The sequence below is a fragment of the Bombus vosnesenskii genome, unplaced genomic scaffold (genome assembly GCF_011952255.1).
Source record: "Bombus vosnesenskii isolate JDL3184/JDL3185 unplaced genomic scaffold, Bvos_JDL3184-5_v1.1 scf7180000013265, whole genome shotgun sequence".
Lineage (NCBI taxonomy): Eukaryota > Metazoa > Arthropoda > Insecta > Hymenoptera > Apidae > Bombus > Bombus vosnesenskii.
In genome coordinates, this window is record NW_022882925.1 from 6253361 (window position 1) to 6280136 (window position 26776).

Sequence of the window (26776 nt, forward strand, 5' to 3'; positions counted from 1 at the left end):
CTACCAAAAAACTTTCTTAATTTCGAGCATAAAACATAACTCTAAAATAAGTTGATTATGTCTTTTACTATCCACTCGACTGACTCGAATTCGCTCGGCTAAGCTACTTCCGGCTCTGTAACATCCTCTCTTTTCTTTACTCGCTGAAAAGCTTTTCTAAAATTTATTCCCACTCCGAAACTCCTAATCGTGTTCCCCCAACGCAACGCATGCATACGTAACACACCAAACACCGTGTGGCGTCGGAATATTTCTTCCAGAGGGACTTCCGGGAGCGACTATCGCAGAAAGGAATGGACAGGAAATGAGAAAGATAGAGAGAAGGGGGGGAAAGAGAAAAGGAAGAAAGAGGGAGACAGACGAAGGGAAACTTTCCACAGTGCGGTTCGATGAAGCTGGCCCAGCCGAAAGTTTTCGTTCGAACATCAACGCAGTGACTTACTCAAAGCGTCGCGATCGCGATCTCCTTCTTTCCTATTTCTCCTTTTTTCCTTTCACTTTTGTCACAAGCTTTTTCGAAGCTTTCGGGTGCTTTCCAAGCAAAGTCACTCGAAAATCAGCGGCAACCGCCGGAACGTGTCTCTAGGAACTCTGGCGGTCGTTCCGGTTTCTCGCTCCCTTCTTTCTCCCGGCGGCGGCCTCACTCACCCTTAGCCACGGATTAAAGTATCGACGACACCAACCGCGCCTGAATAATTCAGGATCAAAAGTTTTAACCGCAAGCGAGGCGAAAGCTCTTCATGGTTCGACGCGAGTTCCGCCACCGATCTGTCGTTCGGAGACAGCCTTTCAAAAACGATCGAAATTCACTTTCTGTTGCAGGATTCGCGCTGATGAGGATCGTCGAAGTCTACAAGGAGATCCAGGAACAGGAAATGAATATCGTGAGTAATTCCGTTTCTCTTTATCGCACAAAATTGATCGCATTTTTTTCGGATGTAACGGATGTAATTTTCACTGAAATCGAGAATACAGCAAAAATGTTGAGTTCTTGATTTCTTATCAACGATTTAACGCTAAGGTAATATTCGTTCTCTATGTATCTTTGAGTAATTTGAAACGTTTAAAAGCACGATATAACAATGCTATCAATTATTCAAGACAACGTGCACAATCTGCAGGGAGTGCGATAAATCTTCGACCCTGTAAAGAGTGTTTTCACACCCCTGTGCACATCTACCCCGATAAATTGCATAGAGTATCCCGAGCCACCGTCTAAAATCAAACCTTGAATACTTCATAAGAACGATCCACAGTAGGGTAGGCATTCGTAACGAGCTTAGTATCCCGGCTCCCAAGGAGAATACGAAGAAAAGGCAGCGAATAAATGATGTCTGGCAGTCGGTGCGGGCACGGCCTGTTCGCGTTCGAATTATTTAAATAAACGACCACGGCTGACGCAATTAAAAGTAGAGAAGATTTATGCGGGACGCGCGAGAAACCGAAATGCACGGGGACGAACTTCCAACCCCGCTGGAATATTAATTGGAAAGTTAAAAGAGAGTTTTGGTCATTTAGCCCATCTCTGGCTCTCGCCCCTTCCCCCTAATCACCAACTTTGTCCTCCCTTTATCTCCATCCCGTTTCGTTGCTATATTTCTTTCTCGTTTCGACGAATACCACGCTCATCCACCACCCCTTTCTATTTTTCGTCTCTTTTTCTATCCGCCCATTCAGAAACACATGGAAATCTCTTTGATCCTTGCACGACCCTAGGCTGCCTCCGGGGTGAGATTACACACCTGCAGACGTCTCTTTTGAGGGTGAAAATTCGTTCCGGCCGTAACGACATGTTATTACGATTTCGCCCCGCGGACAGTGATACGGGCCGCTGTGTTTTCAAAATGGCATCCCACGAGGAAACATCTGCCGAGGAGTTCCCGGGATTAGATCGCGGTGATATTTAAAAGGATAGAACGTGTGACCGAGAGATCTTAGGCTATTTACTTGCGCAGATTGTCAAGACGACAAATAGTTTTTGGACGCTTCCTGGTTTCATGTAAAACGTGACAATTCTGTTTAGGAAATTCGAGGATTTGGGAATACAAATTATTTACTATATTTCCCACACAACAGTTATACATCTATATTACTCTCTGAAGAACGTCTTGCACGCACGCTGGTCGCCAACCGACTATCCTAGATTCTTCTAACATCTGGCAACAGTCTTTTGTCTCCACTAAGACCTTGACGCCCTCTAACCCTTACACACACACTCTCATGTACAGTGTAAATGTATCACTTCCCTAACAAATTCGTTTAAACTCTCTTCCAGATAGAGTTTTGCATGAAATAGACGAAAACATCTTAGGGTAATTTGCCTAACATTTTGAAGTACAAAAAGTCTAATCATTCTTACGAATTACCTCACTTTCTGTAAGCGTCTCAATGCTTACGAACAAGGATGTACGTTGATTAGACGTCTCTTGCTCCTCTCGATGAATGCTATGCATCAAACTCAGTAATAAGTCTTCAACACATTTCTCTTATCCTGTATTTTTATATTTCGCATTCTCCTCCAGAAGCACCATTGTCGAGGTATCAGAAAGTCCCATTTTCATTTCAATGACAATACGCCATAAAGATTGTCGCCTTCTAAACTGCTCGCTTCGTCGCGGTGTTTAAAATCCGTGCAACCCCTTTCCTCGTTTCTGGCGAAATATATTCCCGTCGCACGATACTGTTCTCCTTTATGGAGAATATTCCCAACAATGATCCCTGGCCATTATAAACGATCCTCCGTAGCAGCCGGTGCTGGAATCGTTTTCCACCGAACGTTAAAGTCTCCGAAGATTGAGCCCCTTTGATCCCTCGCAGCTCCCAGTTTGCAGCAGCGCGCCTTTCGAAGCGAACGAAGAACAATGTTTCCGGCAATAACGAAAAGCCGTTATTGCGCGAGAGATTTCCGCGGAATTGCGACCGCCGTCATCCCACCCAACTCGTTCGGACCATCCGCAGACGTGAAAACCGCACAACTCCGTGCACAGACAGTCACCACGTTCCAGAATTCATCGCAACTAATTGTTTCTTACGTGACCGTAGTCCATAACTTGCGGCTACCGCTGGCCAGAAAGTAATTGTTTCCTTTACTAGTTTCCAGACGCGGTTCTTTATAGCACCCAAGAGCCAGCGTTATCGAGACCGACCGATATTGAATGATTTAGTGCTTGTTTCTTCTCGCGAGAAAAAGAGATTTGTAGAATAATCGTCGACTCTCAGCGGATAAGGATTGCGGAGATATTGCGCGTTTTCAAAGAAACTTCCCGACTCTGTCTCTTTCGATATGGGGATGAGTATGTATTCGAGCTTGTACGCTTCGAACTATAAATTCGACCAGCAACTTAAAATAGACTTCGCGTCTCGGGTTCTACGTCGAATTCGATTTAGTACTTTCGGTAGAGCCGTCACGTTTTGTCGATATGGTCTTGTTAGCTTTGGTCGTTCAACTAATTTTGGTTGGATGCGCGAAAGTAAAAATTGCACAAGGATCTCGCGAGACTATGTTAGATTGCTTTATTATTAGAGAACCTAACAAGGGCTTTAAAAATTGTTACAGTACACTTTCCTTTTTTTGCACGATTCTTTCTTTGAAGGGAGGGGAGGGATTCTCAAAATTACCTTCGATTTCATTATTTTTTCGACGCAACATCCGACGAATCTGTCTACTGCAGCAATACACGCGCAATGGATCAAAGTGTTAAATCTCTTTGCAATTTCAAAAAACACAGATCGCCGATAGCTAATCTTTTTTTTCGTAGACAAGGTTCGATTTTTCGATGTTCGTGCACATTTCACGCGTACTTTCCCACGCTTAATATTTTCATCCCGCGTTCCGTACATATGTCTCGTCTGCCTGTATTTCGTTTTCCGTGAATTCTCAGCGGGCCCTCGACCTCGGGACCGTTTCTACCACGCCACTGCACTACAATATTATAGGAAACGCATATCCGAAGCCATTCACGCACGAAAGGTCGTTGTCTCAGGCCAACGCGCACACAGCATTTCTCCATCCTCGTTTTCATGCTTTCTTCGCAGCGGCATTTCTCCCTCGACTTCCATTCCCGCAGATTACGTCAGACCTCAGCCTCGTCTGGCAACATTCGCGAGGATGTCCTTTCGCGCAGCTTCCACCCCGGTGTCTCGCACCTCTTTCGAGCTCCGTTGCCAAGCCTAATCGCGCGGAAATATACAGTGGAAGAACAATTTGGTCCGGCCGTTGAATCAGTTTTATGGGTTTAAAGACGAACGTTGAGAAACCGTTTAAAGTAACGAGATTAGAGTTGCGGTCGACGCGGAGTTATCTCAGTACCGATGCGACCCATAAAATTCGCAACCTTCCGTTTCGCGGAATCAAATAAAATACAAGATACATGTGTTTTATGGATTGGAACCAGTCTCATCGAGTTATCTTCGAATTTATTTATCTCGAAATAGCTGGCCGTTGCAGCGTTCCTCAGATCGAATAACCGAAACGATTTTTAATAGAAATTTCTTTCCATCTTTTTTTTCTCCCCCAATGAGACTACGCGGATATTATTGAATTTTTTAACCCAAAATTTTATCGAACCTTGAATATATCTTTTTTATTGCATTTTTCTCGGTCAAATAGCTTCGAATCAGCAAATTGTTGCAATATAATCTGTCGAGGGAAAAAACATTTGAAAAATGCAATCGGTGCAAAAAACGTTTTAAATATACTGTTATTTCAATATTCACGAACAAATCCATTCGTAATACATATCACGCCCTTTCTTCCACCGATTCGGACGGTATTATGCTAATTTAACTGCTCCAAAATCTCGCGAGAAAAGTTTCGAATATGAAAGTTTGATTCCGTGTAACAACTCCGATGTGAAATATATGGATTGCATAGAATTTTGTTCGGTTGGCTGTAAACCTTCGACGTTTATGGTTTCTCTTATCATCAATATCATTCCTCGGTGCACTCGGGCATCTTCTTAACAAGATAAACGACGCCGATTTCTTCCTCTTGGTCGAAGAGACTAATTCAATTTGGAAGGGTAATACCTGGGAAGTGTCAGAGGCATTATCGCATTTTTCTCCGAGACTGAAAATCGACTACGATGTTCGACGACCGAATGAACGAAGACTAAAATGAGGACAGGGATGACAGAAAATGGAAGGAGGTCAAATTGCCTTTCAATCTTCAAGGCCGTGAATGGGTAGATATTCTAGCTATTACCAGGATAGATTCTTCTATATATTTTACGGCGAAATATCCTTTTGTGTACTCTCTCGATAACTTTTCGCTCGAGTGTCTTTGGCAAAATTTAAAGATCATTTCCTCGTCCCCGCGACTTCACCTTTTTCTCTTATCATTCGACGATTGGTTATATATTTATCCACGATTGGTTAACCAATCATTGATAAATCGGAAGAAAATAATTTCTTTGGTTACATACGCGCGACGGAATTTCGTTATTAGAAACATATCACAAAATCTTTCATATATCGTAGAAGGAAAACTGTATTGAGGATATTTAATATTCGTTTTGGTATCCGAGTCAAAGTGTATTAATTTTCAACGAAATGATAGTATACGCTTTGTACTGATATCAGGCTTTAATTAAATATGCAGTAAAACATTTCCATGGATGACATATCTCGAATATCTGACGGCGCAAAAGCATAAAAGGGACGGAGAAATGAGGAAGAACAAATGAAGTTTCGGATTTAAAAGCTTATTATTTTCACCTATTAATACCTAGAACGTTCTTGGTTTATGGAAAAATAATTGACAGAAACCCGATGCTGTCATCGAATAGACCGTATTATCAGAACAAATGAGAAGTTTATTGTTCCAAAGAACCTAATTAAAAATGTAACAAAGTAATGTAACAAAACTCGATTGTAAATCAGATCCAGAACGAATCAAAAATTTTCCTACGTATAAATTTCAGCTTTGTCGCTATCTCTAACACAAAAAAATGAATTAACGACAAACAAAAGACTCTTGGATTTCACGAATTTCTATTATGATTCCTATTCAGAATTGATTCCGATTCTCTAGCTAAAAAGGGGGGAAAAATGGATGAAAATTCTCTGTCCTTTTCTCCTCGTCTGGTATGCCTTCATTGTTACAAAAGAGTACACGTCATCGATTGATCGCGCGTTGCTGGCTCGAATGGCTCCGTTTGTTTCTCCGGGGAGCGAAAGAGAAACTTTTGAGATATGGTTCTCGTGACGTGTAATTCGTAGCTGCGATCGCTGGTGAAGCATCGTGGGAAAAAAAAGAAAAAAGAAGAAAAAACGCGGAAACCCGACTCGATATGTAGTTACTGTCAGGACGGACAAGCGACTTCCCTAGGGAAAAGTCGCCTCGTGATGAAAACTCTCACCCGTCTACGCTAAAGGTTTTTTTCAGCTTCGCTTGTCGATATAGTTTTCTCATGAAACGAGCAGAAATGATAGTGGATTATTCCAAGGATTCTGTTACGGCTAAATGCAACGTGAATGGCATAATTTTTCCATTGTCTTCTTATGAACGTAGAAAGCGGAAGATATAAATGAAAGAAACAAACGAAAGCTCCAAGAGCGCATCGAAAGATTAATGACCTAGCCTAAAAATTTCAATCCATCAAACGCGAAAACTTTTCAGGCTGCTGTTTCCGATTCTAGAAGCCAGGATAACGAGAAAGAAAACATCATCCAGCCTTACGTTCTTAAGTGGATTGGCAAAGGGGTGAGAGAAAGAGTTTCGTGGAATGGCGAAAGAGGGAGCAAGCGAAGATGAATCCTTCGAGTGGTCTGGCTCAAATTCGAGCAGCCTGCATTACCTTTTGAACCTTTTGAAGCTATTGCGTGCCGGTGAAACGATCGTCTGCAAAAGAGGGGGAAGGGCCGATGGACCCTTTCGCGCAGATTAGCGGAGAATCCAATGGGCTATGGTGAAAGGTCACAACTCAGAGGGTCTTCTATGGTGTTCAACGATGGTTATTCAATGCGACCCCTTGCAAATTTTTCAATCGAACCATTATCGAAGTTGAAAATACTCCTCAATGCCTGTTTGCTGAATATTAAAAATATATCTTCGCAACTGGACTGGTTAAAGAGTCGCTACGTCATGTCAGGGGAGCAAACTTTCTGAAAGTATACGAAATACACACGGGGTAACAATAAGTTCCACGTTCTAACGTTCGTAGAATTTCCTGTCACGGAATAAACGTGCGATGACTTCGAGAATTGTGAAAAGTTTTAATACAACTTTCGCCTAATTATAATTTCATAGCTTTTATAACGCCCCGGATTATATAATTTTATCACATTCTTATACAATATACATACTGACAACAAAGTTGATAATAAAAGGTGTACAGTTTCGGTTCGATAAATAACGTAATTGAAACACGAAATGAAAAGCGCATCGCGCGCGACCGGTCCATTCAACAGCAACAAGTTACGAATTTAATGATCACGATTCTAAAAGATCTCAAAGACTCTTCAAGGCTGTTTCGTACGCTGGAAAGTTTCGCGAGTCTGTGAACGTTGAAAAGTAAAAGTTCTCGAGCTGAGACTTCATTATAAACATCGCACCTTTGTCGAGAGTCTGCTACTACGATCGCTGTTACAGGATTTTCCTTGAACATGAATAGTCGAGTAACTTGAACGAATTTTCATGGGATCTCGTTAATCGTTTTTCCAACGGAAGGATCTTCTCGAAGCGATGAATCAGCAACAAAGACCGCGCCGATATATTAACGGGTCTCGAGTTTTTGCCAAGTAAAAGGTACGATACGGCAAGCATTTTGTTCGTTCTGGTTGCCGAAGAATGTCCCTAGCTGGAAAGAAGCCAATCGACAAGTCTTGTTTTCCCTTTTTGTCGCGAATGGTAAGAGCGTTCTAAGATATGGCAATCGAGTCGAAAGTGTTGACGGAGACGTCGCTCTTGAAAACTTTCCTCAACATACATGGAAACGACATAAAATAAATTGTATATCGCGCACGAGTATCGAATGACGGATACATTTCCGTAAAGATGCTATCGTAGAGACGCAACCAACTCTTAATTTCAACTACTTTTTCAACTCTTACCTGTTTTAACTTCCCCATTGAGTCTTCCAAAGCAGTGCTACCTTTCATCCGAATTTTCTACAGTAAAATCATCGAAGTAAAATCCAACTTCCTAATAACTTGTGCTATTAATTTTAGTTTCCATAGACGTTTCAGCATGAAAATTGGAACAAAAAGCACGATGAATCTTCCGTTCTGTTGAATATCTCTTGAATAGTTATACATTTGTGAATACGGAGGCGTATGAAATTTCTCATTACACGGTTAGCCGTTTCGTTCGTATAATACAAGCTGCATTATGTTAGATTTGCTACAGGAATTAAAGTGGAAGGTTTATCCTATAATTCTTGTTAATTCTACTTCCCTTGTTCTTCTAGTTTTCTATTACAATTCCAGCCATAATTTTAGTTCTCTAATTCGCAAATTCTCCCAGCCATGATAGAAATAAATTGCATAGCAAAATTTTATATAGCTCATGACAAAAGGGTGCGTTACCTTTGAATAAAATTTGAATTTTGCTCGATAAAGCACCGAATTATTCTCCGTATCTACCCACACCTAAAACTCAGACGTTCCGTTTTCTTTAAAATAAACTAAAAACCGATCACATTCCGTAATCCGCTTTCCCGATTGCGAGTCGAGAATTGAACGGGGCTTGCAAGCGACTGCTATAACGTATCATCTTGTCTGCTCTAACGAAAAAGAAGCGGTGGTGAAAACGCGGGGTAAAATTCCCCTGGAACCCTCTAATGAATATTGAAACGCCCACGTAAAACTCGCACTCCCGCAACGTTAGACGTTCCATTGACGCATAGCACCCGGAAGTGCCCAGGATTCGGCTCGATGAAAGCGAACCATCCGGTTCAACCAGCTAGACGTCGAGTGGGAGGTTGGGAAGAGACCGCGCTGCAGAGGGCGCTGACGCGAGTTCCCAGCCGTTCAAATTTGCACACAGAGGGTGAGGATCAGAGAATGAGAAAGAGACAGGGATGTTTGCTCCAGCTTCTCCGTCGACTCGGAAGGTCCGTGACTTCGCCGGCTTTTTATACTGGATTTCCACATTCGTCTTGAAAAGCCCGCTTCCCCGGTTACATCCTCCGGCCCGCGTTTCGCGAGAAAGAAGAAGAAAGAAGGATGAGAGAGAAATCGAGGCTCGGGCCTTCTTTACTCAAAAAATCTTCGTATGAAATAGTGGAAAACGTAAAGAGTCGTGCGTTTGATGCAGAAGCTGTTTTTCTTTGTTAAAGAGTGGCTTTCTAAAAATCTGGATGCTGTAAATTTATTAGTTGAAACGCGATTTCATTTCATGTGTGCTTTTGTTTTACGCAACTGAATTTTTTATTTATTATTTTGGAGAAAATTTGTATCGTTTCTAACAGATTTGTTTGTAACAAAATATCTTGTTTTTTGAAAGTACGCTTCGTCTGGATGATATTGTAAATTTTATTCGCCGTAGATGGCTGCAGGTATCGTGTATTTTTATACATAAATATATTTTACGTGTTTTTCAAAGCCGCGAAAGCTAGTTGCAGGAATCTTTTCCGCAGCGTGTTCCATCGAAAATAATTGAAAATTCACGCAATGGTCTTCCGATTTTTACCTTTGTTGCGCACGAGGTACGTGCTGACACACGATCGCAAAGAACAAAAGAGAAATACTACACAACAGTGGAAAGGGAGGCGAAACAATGAAATAAGCAACCCAACACGCAATCCAGAAATGTATCGTAAAGTCAACTGTAAAAGTTTCGTACGCGGCATTAAAAATGCACTGTACTGTTTCGCAGCTGAGTCTCGTTTCCAAACGGCTTAATTAAATCCGAGACTTTGTAAATCAAAACATGTTCGTGGGAACAATATTTCGCTTGGAGCATATTGCCCGAAAAACTCGTATCTCAGTGTAAAAATTTTCCGAGAAATTTGCTTGTGATCGGATAGTTAAAAATACACGGGGGTGAAGCGAGGAAAAAAGAAAAGCTCGGGCAAATAAATAACTCTACGTACTTCTACGTAGCGACGAGAAAGCCGAACGTAAAACTGTCAAACGCTTAAATAAAATCAATCGTGCGTGTGTTACGTCGCTTCAAGAAGAGTTGCATCGGATTCGAGAGTCACGAAACACGTGAAAAAAGTCCGTGTGATTTGTTTGACAAGCAATGCAAAAATAACGTTGCTTTACAATATTTTATACGCCGCGCCGGCGATACTCCCTTGATCTTTCTACTAGTTTTTTCCCCTATTCTTTCCCTGTTAAACCTTTCGCCCGAATCTGAATTTTACAAATTTATTTGGACGTCGATCCTGCATGAAAGAGAGCAGATATATTTCTTTTAGAAAAATAAATTCCAATTCGGTATAAATTTTTTTTCAAATCGATACTCTTACTTACTACGTGGCTAGAATTATATTTCCTATTTTTATAGATCTCGTTGTAATCCTCAAATAATATTATCGATGCACAGATGAGCGCAATAGTTGGAACTCGATTTGACCCTAGGTTGCTCTTAATTTTGGAAGAATGTTTTTAATTTTATCGAACGTAAATTTGAAGAAATGTTCTCGACTCTTTCCAAGTAGAATATACAAGCGTGCAAAATTAAACAAAAAATCGCGTTACTCAAAGCCAATAGATCTTTGGTAGGAAATGATCGTAAAGTACGTCGGGGTTGCATCGAGATCTTTTCAACACATCAACAGCGCCACTTCAACCCGCATTTCTCGTCCCTTTCGACGATCGCTTTTCACGGACAGCGATCGACCACCGATAGGAGGTTGCTTATTCGTGGAAATGTATTTCTGATCGAAATGCTGTCTCTAATCAATGTCCATTAAGCCGTGGAAAAAAAGAAAAAAAAATTCCAACCGACTCGTGTCCACGTTGCTCGTCCATGACTATTGCCACCTCCGCAGTTTTCGTTTCGGCGTGGGTTCCAATGGATGGATTTTCTGATTTTTATTTCGTTGTGCCTGACAGATTGCCTTGTCCACCGCACAGGAACGTATATGTGCAATTTTGGTTTTTGCTCCGGGCAACTTACATTCTTCTATATTTGCTGAAGTTTGGTATACTAGTTATAGACGAGTAAATTCTTTACCGACGCTATTAAATATTGACTGAAATTTAGATAATACGACCCTTGTTACTAATAACCAATAAAAACTAAACAACTCCTGTTACTTCATTATCATCATATTAACTTGTAAATTAAATTTCTGATATTTCAGTATATATATAGTATTGTTAGTATTATGATATATATATTATTAGTACCATATTATAATATGATTATTAGTATCATAGTATATATATGATATTTTTAAGTACATATAATTTCAGTTTAAAAACTTGTTTCATTTCCACTGCACACTCTTCGTAAACGTGTTTATAACCTCTAAATATTCCATAACATTTTACTTAAAACTGTATAAAACGTAGGATGGTAAATCACGTGTAAGGGTCTCTAAAACGTTCCTAAACCATAAAGATAGAACCGCAAAAGTGACAATGAATCAAGGGTATCTACAATTTTACGAGATCGTATTCAACTGCTAATAGCGTTCGTCGTAACGTCGAAACCGGCTGAAAAACGGGTCAAGCAGCCGCTCGTAAACTTGTCGGCAACATCGCTGACGAAAGAAACGGGTGGCTCCTTTGCACTTGCACGGAAACGTTAAAAGTCCCTCATTACCTAAGCTCGTTTCGAATTCACTTCTGCTGGCTTCCGTGCTTTAAAATTTTCCACTTTCTTGAACTCTACTAGCTCGGCCGTTTGCTTGCTTTCAGTTGAAAGCGTTCTACGTCGACCTACTGGTTCCCCTCGAGACGAACCTAGAGAAAGACACCAAGGTCGTCCAGGTGAGTGTTCTCCACCGGCGTCAGGATATCAAGCGACCGCCGGATTTCTGAATAATGCAATAATACTTTTTACTCAGAGCGAACAGAAGAAGTTTCTGCAGCAGCACAAAACCAGGTCCGAAACTTACAGCAAAGCGGCGGCAACGATGAAGAAGCAGAGGAAGAAGTCAAGGGGCGCGAGCAAGAGTGGACTGGCCATGGACAAAGAGCTCAAGAATATGCAGATTCTAGAGGAAGAGAAGTCTAAGCTAGACGCCTTTTGTGAACAGAGTTTGAAGAATGTAAGTATGCAATGGACGAGGTCTTAAAATAAAAAACCGGGATACAGAGCATCTAGACACTTTTTTAGAATTCCCGTTCGCTGATATTGACAGACGATAATTAATTGAAGGGAATGAATTTGTGTCAGTTTTGACGTTGATGTAAATAGATCAATTGGATCAGACACGAAGAAAAAAGGATGATGGACGGACATGAGAAAGTATCGAGTGCTTTCCTCTTTTTCAGGCTATGACTCAGGAACGAAGAAGGTACGGCTTTGTTCTCGAGCGACAATGCTCCTTGGCGAAACATTATGCGAGTTTTCACGAGGTCGCGTTAGCTGCTCTTCATCCCTCGGTTGATAAGTGGCGTGAGGTAGCTGCTACTAGGGAATATTTACCACAATCCGTGGAAGACATGTTCGCTTCTAGGCTTAGAGTGAGTGATACTTGGAATATTCCTCTGCTATCATATTCTTTTCTCGAAATTTATTGTATAAAATGCATCTTTAGAAGATACGAGAGATTTGTAAAGATCGTACAACGACCGCTATATTTGTTTTAACGCATTTCTAATTTTTAGTAATTATTAGCAAGTTTCCCTCTTCGTCGATTAATAATAGTAACATCTTTTTTAACTGTAGCAAGTTTCATTTTGGCCCGAGGACGAGGAAAACGGCGGCTCGGAGTTAACCATGAGCTCGCAATTGAGAAAGACCAGAAGCATGGATAGCTCTTGCTTGGAACTTCGACCTGGACCGCCGTCCGGAAATGTGCCAAGTACCACTTATCAAGGTCCAACTTCTCATCTTTCATCTGTACTGTCTAGAGCAAGGTCAGAGGCCAATCTGCACGCTTCGACATTATCTCTGGATCCAGGTTAGTCTCTTGTTTTTTACAGAATTTTTCACCCGAGATTTTCAAGAGAAAACAAGGTGAAAAGTTTCAACAACGAAATTTAAATACTCATGAATATAAAAAATGCTGACATAGATGTAGACGCTAAAGAAAAATCGAAATTTTTTTCGGATCACGTATTCAGAGTGATGCTAACGCGTAGATGTTACGTAGTGATGGAGAATGCGAAAACACGGCACCACAGTCCGTTTTATTTTAGCCAAAGCCAATGGTCGAGTGCGTTTCGAACGAGTCGGGGTTGAACACATAACAAACGAGTGCAACACGATCGGGTGGAGAAGTGCTCGCAAAACAGTTGGAGAGAGTCGAGACAGTTCGCTGTATCGAATATCGAATTCCATTTGTCCACCGTTCCGTACGCTGGCGAATTTTCCGACTTTCCCCATTATCCTTCTCGAGGAAAAAATCCTGTTACTATATATGTATCGTTGAACGAGAAAAAATCTTGAGACTCGAGAAGCAAAATATCTTCGAATAAAATTCGTCGAATATTTTCTACATTAATTTAACGATTTAATCGATTCGTTAATTTCTCGAACACATCTGAAGATATAATTCGATCCCCTTAAACTGAACAAGTTCTTAAATAAAGTAAAACTTTTCGTTTTCTGTGTCGTACAAGTTTTCCAAAGCAAGGCTCTTGCGCGTAAGCCAACCGCATAAATTCGTTGGCAATGATGCGAGAGCAAAATTGATTGTGTTATAGAAAGAGAGGGAGGGAGAGAGGGAGATAAAGGAAAAAAGGACAAGAATATCATAAGAACGTTCAAATAAGTATTTCATTTCGAACGTAATGGTTTTTGGCCAACCGCCATTCTTCTATCCAGAAGAGAACGCGGTAAAATAAAATCATGGCAAACTCGTGAAGCGCGTCTCTCGATATGAAATTTTATCGATTTCGTGTATTCTGTTCCAAGTGGACCAGTAGCGAATTCATATTCGCGGTTAATCTCGATAATTTTTCCTGATGGTAGTGAACTGCGTGCTCGTAAACAGAAGCGAAGAGGTTCGAAACACTAATTGACCAAAATCCTTCCACTCGAAAGCGTGCAGAGTTCTAATCCCTTCACGGTTTGTGCAAGTTACGACAGAAATGAACCGGGTTAATCGTTCCCCTCCTCAAAATTTCGCAGAGGTTCCAGAAACTCCACCAAGGCCGAGGTCCATGGCGCCTCCGGCATCACGCAACAGCGGCAGTGGAGGTGGGGGTGGTAGTGGCACAGGGGTGAGCTCCGGTGGCTGGGGAGATGCACCCCTCGCGAGGGCTCTCTTCGCCTATTTGAGCTCCGGGGAAAATCAGCTGAGCTTCCTGGAGGGCGATCTCATTGCGTTGATGGGTGAGTGCTGGATGTCTGAACGCTTACATTGCCGCTTTCCAGATACGCGTGTTTCCTCATGAAATTATATCCCCCGTCTGACCACAACACAGTTTCCCGTCAGATTAGTCGGATGTGTTTGGAATTCGTTTACACAATAAATCCTAATAACGATGCTCTCGCCATTATCAAACGCCATTTGAATACGAACCACGAGATTCAGAAAATAGAGAAACACGCGAAATACTCTAATCTCATCTTAATAAATAATCTTTCTCGTCTATGCCTGAGAAATTTCCAAGCAAATAAGAGGCAGCCTTGATAAAAATTGCTCGATAACAAAGATTTCCGTTTTATACGAAAATGATATTATTTCTTTGCGTAACCTTGTCGACTGTATAAGAGATAGCAAAGATAAATCAGTGCTTTGAAATCCTGACCCCTTATCGGCCACGATATTCCCTCCTTTTTCTAGAAAATAAGGAGCATAAATGGTTATTTCTATTTCACGAAACTACCTTATTAGGAGATCGTCAGAAAGGCTGGCAATTTGGGGAGAATCTCCGCACACAGAGTTCCGGATGGTTCCCACTGGCATACACAGAAATTATTATCGACGATAGTCTAGGGTAAGTTAACAGAGGCAGGAAAGTCTGTGCTTCTGGTAGCCCGAACGATATCTGAACAGATCTTGTTACGATGTTCGTTGCTAACAATTGCACGGGTCGAACGCAATTACGCTAATCTAGAACGATAACGGGCAACGGCTGATATCGATGCAGCTATTCCCATTAAACGTACTCGTCTTGGTGTTATTGTTGCATCTACTCTCCTAAATCCCATTATTCCGATGCTCGATTTACGATATGGCAGTAGAAATTTTGTCAAAAGCTTTTATATGTGATTTATCGCCCCTATCGTTTGCCAGAAATTTCCACAATATAAAAATGTTAATTTTCTCCTTAATCTTTTAAACGATCCTTTTAAATAGCCAATCATATAACAAGATGAATTTTTTCTCGGTCTTTTTTCTCTTCTTTTACACTCCGTCCGTTGAAGCTTTGAATTTTTCATTTCAGTGGGAAAGTTCATAAAGAAACATCTAGAGAAATATTTACAGTAAAATACACACAGTAGATTCTTCATACATTTTAATGGAAATCGCTAATAACTTCAAAACAAGTTCCATCAAAATAACAAGCACAATTTCTAAAAGTAAAATAAACACAATTCAACAACAATTACCGAGCAATGTGTTACGGTTTTGTTGAAACTAGAACCGTGAAAATTTAATGAATAACATTTTATGCATTGACGTTTCATATTTACAATCATGTATACACACACGATTGTAAAATATGGGGCAGTGGAAGACTAAATGCAATTTTTGACTGACAGAGTCACACAAACTTTTCACAGCAAACAAAAATTAGAAAATTGTTACGAGTCGTGCAATCGGAGATAATTGGAATGATGTAACAATTTTAATAAATAATGAACGCGCAACGACAAAACGTATGATTTGCCCTGCATGTTAAATACGTAGTTCGTTGAGAAATACATCTTATTATGATTAATATTTCATAGTATATAGAATATGCTCTCTAACAAACCATGCTTTTCCTCCTGATATTTTCAATTATTCCGATTTAGCCGGAATCGTTAGCATTATCACTAAAATCAAACGTACGATAATATGTGAAGATCGCCGAGTCATGGAACAAACAATGGTCGCGTATTGGAGCCGCAAGCAGTTCCACCCTGTAAGCCACCACCCTCTCGACCACCAGTGACACCGAGCATCGATGAAGTGTCGAGTGGATTCCATGGAGTAGGAAACAACAACGTCAACAACAGTAACAACAATAACAGCAGTACCGGCACTCCTACAAATGTACCGAATAGCAACAGTTCTCACAATTTAGCGACACCTACTGCACGTCAAACAAAACCGGTGAGGATTTCATTCCACTATATATTATTACATTATTATTATATTATTATTGTATTATTATCATATTATACGTTTTATTGCTAATTCGATTTGTAATTCTATATTTAATATTAGAATTATTACATTATTATTATATTATTATTATATTATTATCATATTATACGTTTTATTGCTAATTCGATTTGTAATTCTATATTTAATATTAGAATCTTTGGATTCTATGGATACGAAAGAGAGCTGTATATATATTTTTTAACGCTCATCCGTCTCTTGAAGAAATGTTAGTCACTTATAAAGAAAAGTGAATGCACAATTTTGATTGTACAAAAATTTGATTCTTTCGTTATAAATAAAAAAGTTTACAAGCACCAGTCATTTATCTTTTCATTATATTGACTTCTTACTTTCTTGTATCAATTTGACATGAAAGAAACAATTAAATTAGGGAAATGAGGGACGGATGAGGTGAAGTTGAAAGGAATTTTCAAATTCATTCTCGCTTTGTTCCATAAAATTTGCAAACTCCGGGAACTTGTAAAATAGTAACGAATTTAAAGATTCTCAAACAGAAAGATCGCAAAGTTCGCGAACAAAGTATACGAACCGAGATGGAATAAGCCGAAATGCATTCTGAGATGTGGGTACCTTTCGAGGGAACGAATGTTCCCTTGTTTAACCGAAAAGGCGAAATGTAAATCTCATAAACTTTCATGCCGGATCTTCTTTAGATCCGTCCATCGGGCACTTTGCCCACTGTTTTGGCTGGTGGCCGTAGGATACAGCCACCTGCTCCGCCCGTGCCACCTCCTCAAGTCGTCACGTCTCTTCACAGCAGCAACGACAGCGGTTTCTCAAACGAGCCACCGGCTCAGCCTGATATCGACTACAGCGACGACGAGGCTATGAGGTAAGCGATCATCACGAAATCTCATCGAAGATACTTTGGAAACTCTAATCGAATCTCGTCGAAAGTAGTTAATGATTGTTTGGCAAACCTGTAGAAACGCTTCTGCCTGTGATTCGTCAACTTCGGAGCTTTGTATTTTATTCCCGCTCTCATTTTAATATCAATTTTATTATTTTGGTCTTCCCGGTATCTTTTCTCTAACGAAATGTACAAAGATAGAATTACATTGTAGAAACGTAGCTTTTGTTTACGAAATCTAACGTCCCCCTTCCATTAAATATTTCTTATTCATCTCTCGACATTTCCATAAAAATTCAATAATACATGTATATTATATTGCGTGCATGCGTATATAGTTCATAGACTTTCCCAGTTTTACATATTCCTCATCTAAAGATATACCTAGTCCTTTGCTCCTGAATTACGTTCACGATCTTTACAAATAAATTCTCATTTTTTCGTCATTAGTTATTTCTACTACATTAGTTATTTAAAAGCAGATCTGTACTTCGAGTTCAAAAGATTCGCGTAACATTGGAAAAAAGATGACTAAAATTTGAAAAATCGACAAAAAGGAGACGTAGATTTCTTATCAGCAATTGTATCGTTCATCATTTTACACCTCTTCTCCAGAAAAGAAAAAGAAAGAAAGTAATAAAAAGACGTGATCACACCCAATATCCATTCGATACCGAACCTGTAGGCTTGTTTTCAGAGTCACGATGTTGTTTTCTCTCCTGATTTGTAGATTCCGCATGCGTTATCGTGGTCGATGGAAATAAAATACGGCGTGGTGGTGGCTCATTCACCTCTCCGGGCTCCTACGATGCCAGCAGCCATATTCCCCATCCTCGCATATCGCAATATCCGCGACCACACAGCTCAACAACCGCATAACTAATCCTACCCACGTACTTGGCTCTTGGTTCTTTCTCCATATGCTGCACTATTCCGCTCTCTTTTCTTTCTTCTTCGTCTTTCTTCTCTATTCTCTGTATCATCTCTTCTTTTTTCTTTCTATCTTTCTCTCTTTCTCTCTTTCTCTCTTTCTCTCTTTCTCTCTTTCTCTCTTCCCTTCTCTTCTTTTTTTTTTTACTCATCCCGAGCCCGCACGAAAACGCAGACAACGACGAAGAAAGCCGCGTGCCGATAGAATAACCGAAGCGGTGAAGCAACACCAGAAGGACGACAAGCCCAACAACAAGGACTGGGAAAACGATTCCTGGAAGACGATACCTAGGGACGAGAAGAGTTGGCATCTTTACAGAACCGCGATGGACATTTGGGCGGAGGCGAACGCGAATCAAGGCAACGAGAACGGCGAGACAAGGTACCAGAATCGTCATTACGACACTCAGGAGCGCAAAAATGGAAGGGACTTCTCTGACCGTGGTGCGATGGAGAATGGGCCGACAAGAAAATCAGGAAAGAAGAGCCAAGAAAGATCGCAGAAAAACGAGTACGATAATCGCGGTCGCGGTAATTCCAATCACAAAAGCAAGGTTATGAGCAACGAAGAACCATCGAGAAAGTCCACAAGAAGGAATAACGAGCAAATGGAACAGGATCGTCGAGAATCGAAAAGAGTGAAGGAACACGATGAGACGGAGGAGGACGAGATCGAACTGGAGGAGGAGGAGGACGATACCTACGTTGGCAGGATCGATTACCAGAAGTACGACGGTAAGAAGTATTACGGGGACAGAACTGATGGTCAGGAGCGCAGCTCTCGTCGCGGATATCATCCGGTTGCTCAGGAAGAATCAAAATACGAAAACGAGAAGACATCGTCGGCCTCGTCCTCAGGCACCGACGACGAGAGTACTATCACGATCCCGGAGACTGGCAGGAAGGTGGAACATATCGCGCAGAAACTAGAGCAAACCGCGCAAAAGTATGCTCGGGAGCATAGCCCACCAAAGTTTATAGAGCGAAGGAACGATTATAGAAGTTTAGAGCGTAGAGAGGAGAAGCAACCTCCACCGCCGTACGAGAGGTATAACGACTGCGATAGGAGTCGCGGGCCGCAGAGGTTCGAGCGAGAAAGGGAACGATACTTGGATAAGTCGCCCAGTGCGGCCCAGAAGACCTCTACTTACGAAAGAGAAAGGACTTTCGAGAAGAATCCCGATAGAAATAGGAATATCGAGCGAGCGTCGAGTCGCCGCTTCGAGAGACCGAGACCGCCTTCCGAAGAAGCTCCTGAGAGGCCAACGGACCCCCGTAACCTTTATCGAGAGCGTAGATTTTCCGACAAAGAGGAGGCGATCTATGGCGAGACCAGATACGTCAGAGAAAACGTGTCAGTAGATAAAGAGCGCGGATACGAGTCGAACTTTGAGACGAAGCTGGAAAGGACGAAGGTGATCGAGAGGCACGGCTATCAGAATCTTGGTCAGAGTAATCTTCAGAAGTTCCAGAGGAACGGGCAGCAAATCTTGGAGAAGAACGATACGAATAATAACACGTTGAAGGACGATAATCGCAAACCGCTGCTCCCAAGACAGACGACCGCTGTTGGGCACTTGATACAGACAGGTAGAGCTTTCGACGTCGACTCCAAGAGTCCGAAACTCGTGAAGAGAACAAAGTCCTTCTGGAGGTTCAGGAGAGATTCCGACGTTCTTGAGGGTATGGCACTCTGGCAGCACAGATCATTGGTCGATATTCCGAAAATGATTAAGAAAGAAGCGAAAGATGACGCGAATTCAGACGACACCAGCAAGCAGAATCCAAGTGACAGCCCCAACTCTCGGCAAAGTTTGGAAAAAAGGAACAGCGACGTGACCATTACCAACGATTCGCAGCACGAAGAACCAAAACCTGCGGAAAGAATTCACGTGCCCGAAAAATCCGATTACTTTGAGGATTTTCCTACGCCGGCGGAAAGACCAAAGACTGTCGAGAGGTCCGAGTATCGAATGCATCAAGAGGAGAGGTCTTACTTTATGGGGAACGTCTCGCGAAAAGCCATAATCGAGAAGGAGCGAAAACGTAGCCTGGAAGCTAAGCGTAACATGATCGTGGCCGAATTGAAGGAAAATAACGAGGCCAAGAGGAACGAAAGGAGGAAAAAGTACACGGACGACGAAGATGGATTGACGCAGAACTTCAGCGAAACAGAGGCGTCCGACGAAGAGTCCACGTACAGTTGCATCGTAGTAAAGGATCAAACAGTGGCGGAGAAGACTCTTCTTCCCAGGACTAAACTCCGTAGGGATTCCGATCGAGAAAGAGATAAAAATACTTGTGGACCGTGGTACGATCTTTGGGGAGTGGACGCCTCCGTCAACAAGAAGAAGAAGAAGAAACAGCAATAAATCTATTAAACTCTCTTCTTCGTTCGGATCCTCCGAATCGGTATCATTGTTTGAGTCCCTAGCGGTCTCCATGAAAGAGTTCATCACGTTTGAAAATTTATTAACGTTATACCATTCAACAAAGTTCTGAAAACGAATCAAGTCTTTGCACCATTTCAAGACCCGAGAGAAACGAAACCGATTTCGAATTGGACGAGCCAGTTGTGGAAGAGATAGTTAAGATACGATTCGTTTAATAATTTCGTCCTTAAAAGATCGCTCGTTTTTAAGTTTGTCATCGCATTCCAATTTTATTATCATCTCCACCCTCGTATACCCGATTTGCACCACGAATGACCGTTCGCAAGTCTTCCACGTAGCGCTATTCCCATTGCTTCTTGAAACGTTGAAGCCTGTTTTTATGTTTGCAAACATAGTTATACTGTTTTATTCTGCTTTCGTCGACGCTTGTTTATGATGAAATCAACGTGTTGACGTTAAGCGAGCGCATAAAGTAAATCGAAATGCGACCAACGATTTTACACGCGTTTGACAAGCAGTCTGTGACCGCGATGGAGAAAACAATGTTACGGATGATGTTTCAATCGTAACTCTTGTTGGATCCATCGTTACAGAACACTGCAATGATTCGATATTTTACTCTTGTAAATTCCTGTAGAGTCTCATAAATTATTAAAGTCTCGAAATAATTTGATATACATGTCGGATAAGTTTCACGCCGAGTTCACAAAAAATATAAGTAGCAAATCCAGAATCAAAGAATTTTTAAAAGAATCTATATGTTCATTCACGCTCTGGTAATTCTTTAGCTGAAACACGAGTAAAGAAGTTTTAAAAATGTATAATACGTTCGAACGATCGGAATTAATCTGTCAGTTTCCATAAATCGTTCCTGTCAATGACCAACGAACGCATAAATAATTGCCCGTTGCCGCGCTGAGCTTAAAAATGACTGTGTAAACTAGTTTCTGCATTAATAACATGACGATTCGAGTTTGAAACTTTATGTCCACGTATTCGTTCATTACCCGTGTAAATTAGTTTCTGGTTCCCGTTGAAACGATTTGACATGCGGTACGCTGTTGCAACATTCAATTGAATTCAATTTCATTCCCACGGTGTTTCATTTTGATATATCGTGAAAGATGTTTACTACGTCCGCTGTTTTACGTATTTTTAGCAAAAGTTATGTCACAGTCTGGTGTGGTCGTATATCAACGCATCCAAACTTTTTCTCGCAATTTTAAGAATCTTCGTAAAAATATTTCAACGTGTGTGTTTCGTTCATTTTTTCGTAGCTCGAAGAATTCGTTTGTGCACCTCGTATCTTCTTTCATCGCACCTCGCCGTTACCAATTGATGAAATTTGTATGCTAAAAGGTGTGTTGTTCGTGCGATACACCAAAGAATGTTCACATTTAGTTTTGTGTTTGCGCTTCGCATGAAATATCGTGTCAATGTATGGACAATATCGCTGTACGTTGCTCTTTGTTTTTCCATAATACCGTGATACAAGTTTATCGCCAGCAATCTGCAGATTTTTCGAATGTTTTCTACAGTTTCTCCTTCTGATTGCCGTATAAAATAACGAAAATAGCACTGTTAAATTTGTGAAGCAATCGCTTGGAAGCGCGTTGTGAAAGTGATTTCACAGTGCGCTTCCAAAGTCCCAGACAGTTCGATCTTTCTAGCTTAAAAAAGAATTTATTTAACTTCCTACTTCTGCTAGAAATTCTTAAATTTTCATTCAAGAACTGTTTGGATTATATATTGTACCATTTTATCGATCAAACTTTTAACGATCGAACAACAGCGCGAACAATGCGACTGATAAAATTTCCTTTGATTATTCGATTCTTCCAGGACAAACATATTTGCAACGGTAAAACTACGCAAAACGAAGACGAACGATCGCTCGGCGCCAGCGTTGTCATGAGATAAACTCTTCATCTAGATTACTTTCCTCGTATGATGTTAGATGTACCGACAAAGGCGGTGCCCCTCTGTTCGAGGGACAACAGTTCCTTTCATGAAAAAACTTCTGAAGCGACTGCTTCGTAGATTCTTTTTTTCGCGGCGTGGATGTCCGTCCAACGAACACGTCTGACTTTAATCCTCTATGACTATCCTTTCGAAGAGCGAAGAGATAGATTCACGAAGCGATTCCTTCGCTTCGTACGATTGAAATTCGTTCAGTCAGCTTTTTTCTGAAAATTCTTCAGCTCGTGACATACATTCAGAGATTTTTCACTGCGATTCGATCTGTCAATTTATCGAATGCTTATAACACGGACTGATGATCATAGGATGATTAGGGACCATTATGCGATCAATAACGATAAATTTTTTATATATCAAGCTTTAAGAGCATTCTCTCATAAATATGAGCATTTTTTACGCATCATAGAGGATTGAAGAATAGTCCTCCGACTAAAAAGGACCATAAAAATGTCAACTTCGTCCAGGTAAGACGATCGTCATTTATCTTCTGTATTTTATCTTCAACAAATATTTCCGCCATTCGTTTCGAGAAATATTAATTACTTTTGTAAGGTAGTTGCGTTTTAAAAGTTATTTACATTCCTTATGTGTATTTTTTCTGTCCTATATTCTTTACCTACAACCCGTATTTCGCGCGTCCCGGCTTGTTACCACTCCTTCCCCAAACTCGGTCGAAAATCGATTCGTACGCAACTATTCGTTATTTTTATCGGGCCCTCGATACACTCGCGCCAGTAACGGCAGTTTGTTTCCGGGCAAGTTAATCCCCGATGCCGCTTCCTCTACTTCGACGACTCCGTCGCGCCGTCACGGAATGAAACTTTCATTCTAGACGTCGTAAAGCTGCTTTACGTTCATGCCCGCACGGGTTAAGGCTCGTAAAATTTCACTCCTCATTTTTTTTCCTCCATTCCCCTTTCCTTCTCACGCCCTCGACTCTTGTCCACCGCGGCTCGCGCGCTTCCGCGTCGCGAAGCTTTTTCTCCTGCGGTGACTGTCGCCGCTTCTTCAACCTTGCTTGCCTGTGAAAATAAACCCCGACGAAAGAGAACCGAGCACAAGCTCTGCTTCTTCCTATTGCCGTTGCGTGCGTGAGATCGTGTGTCGTTGAGAAGAGGAAGCGTGCTTTCGAGTTTCGACTTTTGTTAGCTCATCGTCCGCTTCCGCGTCCCGAGCCCCATTCTGTACCCTTCCTTTCTTATTTCCGTTCTCTCGGCTCTCGTGTTTGTTCCACGAGTCCCAACCATCGAGAACAACGATGCTTACCGTCGTATACATTCGTTCCATTCCGATACAAACATTTATCCGACAGATATTATGACGTACGATTACTTCGATTAATATAGTACGATAGGTTTGTCCGAGGAAATATACTTGGCGACGTGAGGTACGAATTTTTAAGCTGAAAGGCTCAAAAGACACTTGGAGTTTCGTAGTTGTACGATTTTGCAAGCAGCTCTGTTATTTAGCCATTATTGCAGTCGTAAATACTATTATTCGTTTATTTTGAACAGAGTGTATATGAAATTGTTTCTTCAAAGAAACGTCGTTCGTTTGTACTTACGTAAAACAGCTATTCTAACTGCCTATCTATATTAAACTATACAAGTATTTCTACTTAGACATATACGCATGATTTCGATTCTTAAAGTTCTAGAAATTTTATTCTGATAGATTTCCCACGATATTTTCTGTCGTTAAACTTTAGGTATTGACCTTTATTCGCCGATATATAATAATCTGTAAATATATTCGTTTTTGAATTAGCAAGTTAAACTTGTGATAAGTATACGTAGTTGCGTTCGAGCCGATACGTTTTATATTATTGCAACGGAGTAGATCGCGCGATAATTTTGGACCGTTTTGAAACGAGAAAACAGGGAAAAGACACGAAAATATCTAGAAAATAGAGATACCCAAAAGACACCATTGTCGTGGAGAGCAGAAATCGAAAGATCGTCCCGTATCGATAGAAAACTTTTACTGCGAATTTTATCGCCGTACACTGCCAGGCATTCTGATGTTTTCCCATTTCCGAAGAGTTTCCAGGGAGTCGAAAAGCTTTCGAGTTCATCAAACAAGATACGACAGTCGTAAAGCATCGATCAACCCCTATAAGAACACTTCGAATCTTTCTACATTCCAGCAATGGGAAACTTAAGTGATAACGAATAGAACACGGTCATTCCTAGGTGCCCTGATTTTCGTCACACGTAATTGTACATACTATATCACACATCCACGGACATGCATACGTATTATCGTTCTTCCACTTTGACAAAATATTGTCACTCTCTGTCGCGTGGACAGAGAGAAGAAGAGACGTAATAATCTTAGAACAGGGATCTCGAGATTGGTCCTTCGAAACGCAGCCCGTTTTATCTAAATGTTTGCACCGTCTCTCTCTCCCCACCATCATCAATTAATCGAACCTGGTGAAATGCACTTTGAACGATAATAATCAAATTCTAAGGCTATAACTATTCCCTGAATCGTAGAAAACGTTGTTAGAAGAACCTTTCGCGATTCCACTAGGATGGGATGCGCGTGTCCTACATCGATTTCGGGATCTCTGATGTAAATTATATAGTTTCCGATGGAGATACGAATATAAGAAGGAATAAAAGGTTTAGGGAAACTTTTTTTGTAATTGCGTTAGATAAGCTATGCGATAAACGTGCGAGTCCAAGAAGAGAAAGAAGATGTTAATATATTATAAATACGCATATACCGGCGAAAGTGCCGGATGGTTAGGGGAAATTTCACGAAGCCGGCTCGTTTCGCGAAAAAAACTACGAGTTCGAGGGATGATTTCCAAACGGAGGAACGAGACGGGTTCGACTGGTCACCTTCGGTGACATTTTTGGGTAGTCTAGGGAAAACAAAATGATGAAATTGTTAATAAGAACCATGTATACATGCATATACGTTATATATATATATATTATTGTTATTATATTAACGTTTTTTGTGCAACCATTGTGTACGATTATTTATTTCAATGCAACCCTGCCACTATTTTACATTATTTTTGGAGTGTCACGACAAAATATTCCTAGTATTCAATAAACTATCGTATTCGATTCATTTTTTAATGTCAAGGAGTAACTCATGGCGATTGCAAACGATTCGTTTGGAAAACGACTAATATGTGCATATTTTTTATCAGTGTTTCGCACGGTAGGTATCTTTGAATTACGATTTTATTTTAACAATAAAAATTTGATTCGACGATATGAATTCGCGATCTATTTTCCTTATCGGAGTGCACATTCTTTTTCATTTAACGATTTTACGTGGTTAGTTTGCGACACGTCAGCAATATTGTTCAACGAAACGTATCCTGCTTTCCAATCACGAAGAAGGAAGCTTATCGTTTCGACGCAATAATCTCATAGGTGAGATCAGCAGGTAGGTATCTTTGTATCGCAATATCGTACAGTTAAGACTGTTAGACGTAATTTATTTTCACGAAAGTAAAAAGGAAAATGTATATCTAAAAATCAGAGAGAAAATCTCCTGGACATAATAATTCCTATACATATGTATATACAAATATGATGGCTTATGAAAGTATATGAATACTTACAGACAAAACATCAACTTCACGAAAGTATTTGACCACCTGTACATCAATACAGACTCAATAGGCAACGATATATCGTTATCAACTTTTAATTCCGTGATCATAAAAGCACCTAATTAAAAGATGATATGTTTTACAGGTTAATATTCAGTTAATATTCAGTCAACATTCTCTCGGATCCTAATCTGAAATAATTAGTCCAACCTAGCATCTCTAACATACGATCATTCGCTACTCACATTCATATCAAATTCCCCATTCCCGCACGATTGTTTCTAGATAAGGGTTATCGATTTTCCGTCACTCGCTGGCAAACAATTCTCCATAGAGCGAAAGGGTTAAACACGTGTGTACCGTTTCACGAACTATTCACAAACATTGCATTCAGTCTGGTGAATCAGGCGTAAATCTAGCTGCAAAAGTAGCCTAATTTACTTTTTTTTTTTCGACCTCCGGGGAATTGTAACGATTAAGCCGGTAACTCAATGGGTGCTGACGTCGGGAAGAGGGAGACAACGGGCCAGATGATTAAACACGGGGAATACATTTGTTTCACTTTCGCCTGGAGGAATAGGCAAATACGCGAAATTGTACTCCGCCAACCGATCGGCTGATTGATTCCAGCTAC

The 26776-nt window shown here is 40.8% G+C and overlaps 1 protein-coding gene across 1 annotated transcript in view; it reads left to right on the top strand.

Moving 5' to 3' along the window:
• The window catches only part of LOC117242979, a 162818-nt gene extending 137464 nt beyond the window's left edge, over window positions 1–25354 (top strand). Inside the window, exons 5-14 of the mRNA XM_033510060.1 lie at window positions 823–884; window positions 11815–11886; window positions 11964–12167; window positions 12394–12585; window positions 12791–13025; window positions 14198–14401; window positions 14907–15009; window positions 16085–16334; window positions 17063–17241; window positions 18365–25354. Of these exons, the coding sequence (XP_033365951.1) occupies window positions 823–884; window positions 11815–11886; window positions 11964–12167; window positions 12394–12585; window positions 12791–13025; window positions 14198–14401; window positions 14907–15009; window positions 16085–16334; window positions 17063–17241; window positions 18365–20561 (3698 nt within the window). The 3' untranslated portion in view covers window positions 20562–25354. The remainder of the gene's footprint in view (window positions 1–822; window positions 885–11814; window positions 11887–11963; window positions 12168–12393; window positions 12586–12790; window positions 13026–14197; window positions 14402–14906; window positions 15010–16084; window positions 16335–17062; window positions 17242–18364) is intronic.
• The last annotated feature ends 1422 nt before the right edge of the window (window positions 25355–26776 follow it).